This window comes from Pteropus alecto, unplaced genomic scaffold (genome assembly GCF_000325575.1).
Source record: "Pteropus alecto unplaced genomic scaffold, ASM32557v1 scaffold189, whole genome shotgun sequence".
NCBI classification, from domain to species: Eukaryota; Metazoa; Chordata; class Mammalia; order Chiroptera; family Pteropodidae; genus Pteropus; species Pteropus alecto.
The window spans coordinates 168941-178063 of NW_006442117.1; the positions used below are offsets into that span (position 1 = coordinate 168941).

General features: G+C 52.6%; 1 protein-coding gene across 1 annotated transcript in view; it reads right to left on the reverse strand.

The window, feature by feature from the left end:
- Window positions 1-5409: 5409 nt before the first annotated feature.
- Window positions 5410-9123, reverse strand: part of ABCB10 (ATP binding cassette subfamily B member 10) — a gene marked incomplete at its 5' end in the record, with an annotated part of 24511 nt that continues 20797 nt past the window's right edge. Inside the window, 3 exons of the mRNA XM_025039055.1 lie at window positions 5410-7236; window positions 7650-7684; window positions 8489-8532. Of these exons, the coding sequence (XP_024894823.1) occupies window positions 7008-7236; window positions 7650-7684; window positions 8489-8532 (308 nt within the window). The remainder of the gene's footprint in view (window positions 7237-7649; window positions 7685-8488; window positions 8533-9123) is intronic.

The following is a 9123-nucleotide window of genomic DNA, read 5'->3' on the forward strand; positions in this document are numbered from 1 at the left end:
TGGGCCGCCCGCCCTCCCCTGGGCCGCCCGCCCTCCCGTTGCCTTAGCCAAGCTGCCTGCAGGATTAGGTACCCCTTCCTCCTTTGCCCTCTGTGCCTCTGTGTGTAGGCTATTATATTTTTACCCTGCTTAATCTTGTTTACATAACTGCCCAGCCCAGGAGGGATTGGCAGGAAATATTCAAAGTCGTGAAAAGCAAGGACCTACAAAAAGCAAGGACCTACAACCAAGATGACTCTGCCTAGCAAAGCTACCATTTAGAATTGAAGGACAGATAACTTCTCAACAAGAAAAAACTGAGTTTATCACCACCAAGCCAGTATTACAAGACATACTAAGGAGGCTTCCTTAAGAAGGAAAAAAATATAAAAAATGTATCAAATGGCAATCACTACATAGCTAGCAATAATCAAAGGTAAATGGATTTAATGCCCCAATCGAAAGGCACATAGGGTGGCTGAATGGAAGAAAATGACCCTTCCGTATGCTGCCTATAAGAGACTCACTTCAGATCGAAAGACACACACAGACCAAAAGTGAAGGGATAGGAAAGGATATTACATGAAAATAGAAATGAAAAAAAATAAAAATAAAAAGCTGGGGTAGCAATACTTACACCAGACAAAAGACTTTAAAACGAGAGACAAAGAAGGACCCAGCAATCCCACTTCTGGGTATCATCCGAAGAAACCCCAAACGCTGATTCAAAAAGACATATGCGTCCCTATATTCATTGCAGCGTTATTTACAATAACCAGGACATGAACCTCAGTGTCTATCGATGGATGACTGGATAAAGACGAAGTGGTACGTACACGCGATGGAACACGACTCAGCCGTAAAAAAGTGAAATCTTGCCATCCGCAACGGCACGGATGGACCTAGAGGGACTTATGCTCAGTGGAGTGAGACAGAGGAAGACAAATGCTGTGTGATTTCACTTACACGCAGAATCTGAAACACAAAACAGAAACAAACTCATACATACAGAGAACATGTTGAGGGTTGCCAGATGGTGGAGGTGGGGGTTGGAGAGACGGGTGTAAGCGGGGAAGGGATGAAGATGTGCCATTTGCCAGTTATAAAAACAGTCACAGGGAGGTAAAGTACAGCACAGGGAACACAGTCAATAACATTGTCAGATGGGTCCTGTGTCAGATGGGTCCTGGGTTTATCGCAGTGATCCATTCATAAGTTCTGTAGATGTCTAATCGCTATGTTGTGCACTTGAAACTGATATAATATTGTATGCCAACTATCATTGAAAAATAAGAAATCTTAAAAAATAACTCGGGCAGCTTCTTTTACGTGTCTTAGCAGCAGGGACTGTGTGCCACCATAACAGGGACATGGTAGAGGTTCCGTAAGTATTTATTAAAATGAGAGGTTAGGCAGTCACTGGCCTATCCACGTGTGGGAGGCCACCGGATGTGGGCTGTGGATGTTTCTCTAGGGGAGCCGTTCCGTGTGCACTTCGATGGCATCTGCACGGTCACCGCACCGAGTCTGCGTGGCAAGCCGCGAAGCGCCCCCTGCCACCGAGGTCTCTGGCCCGACCGTGCGGCCGGCCAAGAGCACGTCCCCGTTTCGGGGAAACGGCGAGTGGTCGTGTTGGAGGGGGTGCTGCTGGGATGAACTGGTTCCTGGGCTCTGCTGCACTGGTTAGTGGCTCGGCCCCATCCGGTTATGAGAGCGGCTGTTTGCTCGCACCTCTGGGTGGGGACGGCCCCGGAGTCCAGGCGCGCGGCTGGTGAAGGAGGGTGAGCAAACGGTCCTCTGTCGTTCATTCGTTACGGTTTTATGAGCCGGGCTGCGTGGCGAGTGCTAAGGTGTGTGACCGTCAGCACGAGACGGAACACTGGGAACGACGGACAGCGAACAAGGGAGCACAGGTGCGTGCTCCACGACGAGCTTTGCCCCCTGGGAGGAAAGAGCCGTGAGAAGCGTCGCAGGCTCGTCTGAAGGGAGCAAAGGCCTTGACACTGAGACAGGAAGTGTGAGCTCCCCGACAGGGAACAGGACAAGCGTCTGAAGCTCCTCGGGCAAAGGTCCCGAGGCAGCAGGGAGCTTGGTGGCTTCTGGGGTCTTTAGATAAACTGACCCAACCTCAGAGCAGAGAATTGGAGAGATGGCGGGGCCGCAAAGTGCCTCGTGGGCTCATCACAGGACCTAGAGGACGCAGCACCCAGCCCACAGTTAGAGCTTAATGCAGGGCCGCCGGGGGCGAGTCGAGCCCGAGCCCCCTAACGGACCGCCGAGACCGGGAGGGGCGGCCCCCGGGTGGCCTGGGGCTGGGGGTGCAGGCAGGGGCTGGGAATGGAGGCGGCACCGCGCTCCAGCCGGGCCCCAGCCGGCTGCGGGGCCTGGGCCCAAGGGAGGAGGACGCTGGTCGTGTCCGGAGGTCGGCCTCCTGGAGCTGCTGTGGACGGCGCGCAAGGCCACCGGTGCTCAGGACGTGCGCTGGGGCCGGACTGCCGCACGCTCCACCGCGCCACAGCCCCTAGCGGCTCCATCCCCTTACGTGGCTCTTCACCTTAATTCCTCTACTGTTGTCGCTTTCGCTAGCGTCCAGGAGGAAGTCGAGTGGGCGGCCTGGCCCCACCGTCGCCACCAGCGCCGCCTGGAGTGCCGGCCTGAGCGCTGGACCCGGAGGCTGGAGAACTGGATTCCTAACAAGCTCTCAGGTGTCCAGGTGCTGCAGCCCGGGGACCACACTGTGACATCTGCTGGAGTAGCAACCGAGAGTGGATAGACTCTGGATTCGAATGGGACTTGCTTCGGGTCCCACCTCTGCCGTTCACTGTCTGTGTCACCTTTCCGAGCGTCCCTTAATTTACTAACAGGACCCACTTGTGAGGATTAGATAACGTTTTACAGCTATGCATCCATTTGTGTACGTCAGACAACACAAACACTAGAAAGGCTAACAAGCCAAAGAAAACATATTTCCAATAAAATAGCAATCTTTAAAGAGAATCAGCGAGAAAGGAAACCATCCCAACAGAAAAACTGGAAATGTACGAATTCAGGGCCCGACCCGGCTCTAGATCACAGACCGGAAAGGACCAAAAGCCAAGAAGAGATCTTCGAGTCACCAGCAACTACAGAAAAGCAAAGTAAACCACCCATTGCCATTGTTTCTCTGCCGAATGAGCAGAAATGTTTAAAACTATGCAAACAGCTCCTGTCGAAAGGCGGCGGGGAAAGGGAGGGGCACACGCTTCTGGCGGGGTCGTAAGTATCACCTTTTAAGGTGACCGTCTACCAAAAAGCCTTATAATTTGTACATGCTTTTTAAGCATGGCAATTTCACTTTGGAAGTTTCTCCGAGAAAAAAGGAAACCGTAACAAAGATATATCATCTGATAGTATTGTTGACAATAGCAATAGAAAAACTATCATAAACGCCCTGCAAAGGTTAGAGTATATTCACATCGGCATGCTAAATGGTTAAAAAGAATGAGTGTGTTCGTACGAAACGAATACTTAAAGATGTAGGAAAACGTCCTCCACGTTATTGAATAAAAAAGCGAGTTGATTAAAAAAACAGTATGTCCCACATAAGCCCATTTTTGTTTTCTTAAAAGGCGTCACGATTACACGCGTGTGTGCACGTGTGCGACGCTGCTCCCCCTGAGCCGTCCCCCGGAATCACAGCCCTTTCAGTAAGAGCAGACGTCGATCTGCCTGGGACCAGACCCTGCTGTCAGCGACAGGAAAATAGCCAGAATTGTTTCCCGCGGATGGGGTAGGATTGTTAGAAATTCCATCCTCAGCAACACGGTAATCATGTCATTCGGATGGAAAGGCAGGGGGACAGCGAAGGTCCCCACGGAGATTACCCAGGCCCAGCCGTTTTCAGGGCATCCATCTAATTCTCGTCTAATGGCAACGGGACCCTTTGCGAGCGCTCTGGATTCGTGGAGTTTAAAAGTCTTTCGAGTGGGGAAGCAGGTGTATTGTCTTCCCGGGTTCCGGGCGGAGGGGAGCGTCTCCGGCTTGCGGGCTGTCTGGTCTCCGTGCAAGTCCTCGTGAACGAGTGTGTGCTCCAGGAAGGCTCCGTTTACGGACACGGAACTGCAGATTTCCCATGTGCAATGAAATGTTTTTCTTGTGATTTTTAAAGCCACGTAAAGCCGTGAAGGCGCCAGCAGTGTGCCAGGGGCAGCTGGCCGGCCACTGCGTTAGCTCCGTGAGGGAGGCACGGCCAGCACGGGACCCGACAGTGAAGATGCCCCGGAAACGCTTATCGAATGAGGTTAAGGGGAACACCTCCGTGCTTCAGATGTTAAAACGGGCAGGACAGCCCTAGAGGCACTTTGACCATGTGTGGTTTTCACGCTTCCTCTTTTTAAGCCGTCAGCCTCTTTGGTTGGTCTCATTGTCTCTGTCGAGTAGCCTGTTCAGGGCCCCCTCGCTGCCAGCACCTAGAGGCACTTTGACCATGTGTGGTTTTCACGCTTCCTTCGCGCACACACGCAGTGTTTCATCTTATAACCGCTTTGGCATTTTTATGGAATAAAATGGGCCCCCGATGGACCCTACTTTACACGAGCGCACTCACCGGGGTTCGGCTTGTGATTACTTCCTGGGGCGTCAGGCCAGCTGGGAGGGGACCCGCCAGGAAAGGTGAGCCGGGGTGAGCGCTAAGCTCGCACTGTGGAAACTGATCCTCCGAGTAGGGCGTCGGGGGACTTGGCACCTCCGTCTTTGCTCATCTCGTACGTAAACTGCCTCCATGGCCGCATCCGCCTTCAGCGGCTCCCACGCGTGCGGGGTGAACGCGAAGGTGTCCGGCATGGCGCCTAAGGCGCCTCGGTCCGGCCTCGTACACACGGCGTCAGGGCTGCATTAACTAGGGTGAACGCGAAGGTGTCCGGCCCCGCCTGTTTCTCCAACGGCCTCGTACACACGGCGTCAGGGCTGCATTAACTCACAGCGTGCCCATGCTCCTTTCCTCATCTGTGACACGCGGATGAGGTGTTTGTTTAAATTACAGGAGTGTCAAAGTGTTAAATGGGGTAACACGTGCACACATTCTGGAAAAACACAAGTGGCACCAACCAGCGATACCTTGTGTTGTAACTGATGTTTATCTGCCCAACCGGCTTTTCTAAACCAGAGCCCCAGGAGGGCAGACACCATGCCCGCCCACCTGTCATCGCTCCAAGCGCAGGGAAGGCCACTGTCCCCGGCGGGACAGGGCACAGCCATTTACCAAAGCGGGATGTTTGTGAATAGCGAACGTGAGGACGTCAACGCCCTTGGCAGGGAGGGACGGAACTTGGCATCGCTACTCACATTTCTGTATTTGCGATGTCAGTTTTTTCTCTTCCTGAATCTCCATAGCCAAATTCTGGCAAGAAGCTGAATGCAGCGGGAAGTTTTACAAGAAGCGACAGACACAGATAAAGCTCACTATAAATTTAATCCGTGACATAAATGTTACCTAAAGACACATCGAACATCTTGTATTAGAAAACAAAACACGACAGTCAAATTTCATTTTGAAAATGCTTCTGCGGCGCGGAGACCTCCCTCAGACCTCACGCCCGGTCTGCTTCCGGGGAAAACACCGCTCAACGCGGTTTAAGTACAAGTAAAGCTGTCAAAATGAGGGTCACAGAGGCACTGGTTACTCGTTCAGAGAACACTTAGTTTCTGTAGTCACTGAATTATTCTATTCGTCAATACATTCCCTTATGCAGAATGAAATGTAATACTCCATTTGTGGCTCCTTCTTCCCGTGTAAGTAACCGGGGACCTAAAGAGACACTTGGCCCAGGAGGAAACCTCCATTTTAACTGTGTGGACACGGCTGCTCCTCGGGCTGACAGCTCCCATCCGGACGAAGCTCTTTCCCGAGCTAACAGCAGATTAACGGCACTGAGGTGAAACATGGTAAATCCAATGGCTGACAACACTGCTGTCGGAACTTCAGACATTTAGGTGATCACAAATAAAAGAAAAAGCGTTATTGTTCTCTTTTCAGAAGAGTTTTTAAGTTTTCTTGATATTCTATAGAATAGCAAGAACTTCTAAACTTTCTTCAAATGTTTTAAGGTTGAAAATTACAATTGTATTATTTGGATGTTAGCCTCATTGAATGAAATTTTTAAAGTATTTAAATAACAAGCCATACAATTCAGGTTAGGGAATATAAATTTTTAAAATATAATTTCCAAAATACACGCCGTCAGACAACAGAATGTGAAATTCATTTTTACATCTTTCCTGCTACTACCTGGCAGTTCACACCTCGCTTCTGCCAGTTCTCATAGAAAGAAATATGTGAATAATGAAAATAGACGTTTCCCTCATCAAAGGCTGGGGCTTCTTCCCTTTTTAAAACTCAGCGGGCTCCCCTGTGCCCGAAATGTTGGAGACGACACACATCCAAACGGTGTCATCCCAGAGGGACACACGCCCCTACGCTGCCACGCCTCTGAGGAGAATGCGCGTGCCCCTCGCGCCAGGTGCCATCAACTACTTCCGTGTGGACAGCAGTCGAGCTCCTCTCGCAAGGCTTTCGGGGTTACGTAAAGGCTTAGGTGCTTGTCTCCTGTCACGCTACCTGGCGACATTGCACCCAAGGTGGGCAGACTCCCACTGAGAGGATTACACAGTGACTGGCAAACTGGCCTAAAATAATTAGGCTTTTTATTTACAATTCCCTTTTAAAAGGTGTCATTCGACGATAGCTTCAATCCACAACAGCAGGTAAAAAAATGAGGTGTCATACTCTATTAATTCAAATATTCCAAGATGAAAAAAAAGTATAAAACCTGAAAATAACTTCAGTGCGATAGACTTTAAGAAAGTTACAATGATTAAAACTCTGAATAAGAAGATCTTCAGAACAGGTACATCTCAAAACAACATTTTCTACACTTTGGGAAAAATAGGCAAATTTCGAATAACTTGAAGTGCGAGTTATGGCTTCCACACCATCCGTAAGGGTTTCCCCCCTGCGATGCAGTTTTGCTTGAAAGTCTGTCCCATTCGATTTACCAGGAAGTGCTTTGTTTGTTCATTAATTTTCTGTACATCCCGTCGGGATTCGAGAGCAGGTCCTCGTGCTTCCCGTATTCCGTGATCCTGCCCTGGTCGAGCACGGCCACCACGTCGGCGTTCTTGATGGTGGACAGACGGTGGGCGATGATGAGCACCGTCCTCCCCTCCATGAGCCGGTCCAGCGCTTCTTGCACGAGGTGCTCGTTCTCGGCGTCCAGGGCGCTTCCATGCGGGAAAGCCATGCGGGAAAGCAGAGCCGTCAGTGCCACGCACGCTGTGTGAGCCCCTGCTTCCCGTCCACCGACAGTGGCCCTGCCCTAGCGGCGAATTACCACTGGGATCAAAACCGCAGCTTCTCGGGTCTACGACAAACATTTACACTAGGAACGTGATAAAAGGAGCCTGGGACACCCGCTCGCCACAAAAGCATCCTGCACGGTGGATCAGAGAACCTCGCGATTCATCACCAACACGCCGGGTCGGAAATGGACCCCAGCCCGCCCGACTCCGTCACTAACTCCCTAAGTGGCGGGGGAAAGGCACCTGCAGCAGTAGCACCCCGAAGGACCGAGTAAGGCCTTGGAAAAGGGAGACTTCACTCGATACAATTACACGTAGTACCAAGACATCCTCACCTGGTCGCTTCATCCAGGAGAAGAATTTTGGGGTTCTGAAGAAGGGAAAACATCCAAAAACAGAGAGGGGAAAAAACCACATATTATTAGAAAACCACAAACTGTCAGTAGTAAGTCCGAATGAAGTGCGGGTACGTGCCACAGCCTGGCCGACCCGCGAAAACACTTTGCTCAGTGAAGAGTGAGACACGAAACGCTACGCGTTGCGTGACCGCACCCGGCGGGCACGTCGTGCGGGCTCACCGTGGACACGGAAAGTGGACCGGGGGGGCGTAGGGGAAGGGTGTGCGTGTCTGAGCGCCGGAGGGCACGGCGTCTCTTCTGCAGCGATGAAAACGTTCTAAGTTGATCGTGGTGATGGCTGCACAATGCGGAACATACAGAAACCCAGCGAATGGTACACTTTTAACGGGCAAATGGCATCGAGTGTGAATTAGATCACGAGAGAGGAAAACCGCAGACTCGCACGTGTGTGAGACGCTCGCTCACACGCACCGGGGCGCTGGAGACGGCTTCACGGCCCGTCGCAGCCGTCGCGGGCTGGGGGCTGCTCAGAGAGCGGGGGGGGAGTCTCGCTGGTGGGAAGGCCGCTCCCTGACCGAAGGGCCCCGTGCTGAGCTTGGCCCCGACACCCCTGGCACAGCACGGGCCCCCGATGCCCCAGGAAGGTCTGTTAAGTGTGGGCGACACGCACTCGGGGCCCCCCTAACCCACCTTTCACCAGCCTGTCAACCATCCGCCCCACCAAAAAAAAACAAAGAAGACCAGAAAGTGACAAACCATAGGCCTCTAATCGAAAACGGTAACAAGCAAGCATGGCCAGGTGGCCTCGGACGTACCTTAAGCAAAGCGCGGGCCACCGCGATCCGCTGCTTCTGGCCACCTGGCAATGACAACACTTTGTTAAAGACTGAAAGCCTTGACAGAGGCTCCCGGCGACGGGCTTCGATCTGCAGGCAGCCTCTTCCGTCAGTCACGGCTGCACGATGGCCGAACGGAAACCGATTTATTAAACACACCACCTCCTCGTTTACTTCGAAATTGGCAACGATCACTATCGAAGCTGACAGCGACCGAGAGGTCCCCCGTGACAGGCATTTTCCGAACGCGTGACACGGATTCGTTCATCTAACTGTGGAATCCTACGGAGTCGATCCCATAGGGACCCCTTTCTCACGCACGACGCCCGGGCGCAGGCCGAGGCGTCGCAGCGGGCGAGGGCAGAGCCGAGCCTGAGCTTCCGCCCGGGACAGGGCCGTCCCCGAGTGGGCGCCCTGTGCAGCGAGGCGACCAGCAAGTCCGGGTCCTCGGAGGCTTCTGAACAGCTCGCGAGAGGTCGGGGCGGGGGCGTCCCGGCTCGGAGCGCGCGTCCTGATGTCCTGTCCTCGCATCACCCTCGTGGAGTGACACAGACAGCGGGCCGCGCCTGCACGCGGGAGGCGACACGCGGGGCGAGCGCTCGAACCCTCTTCTA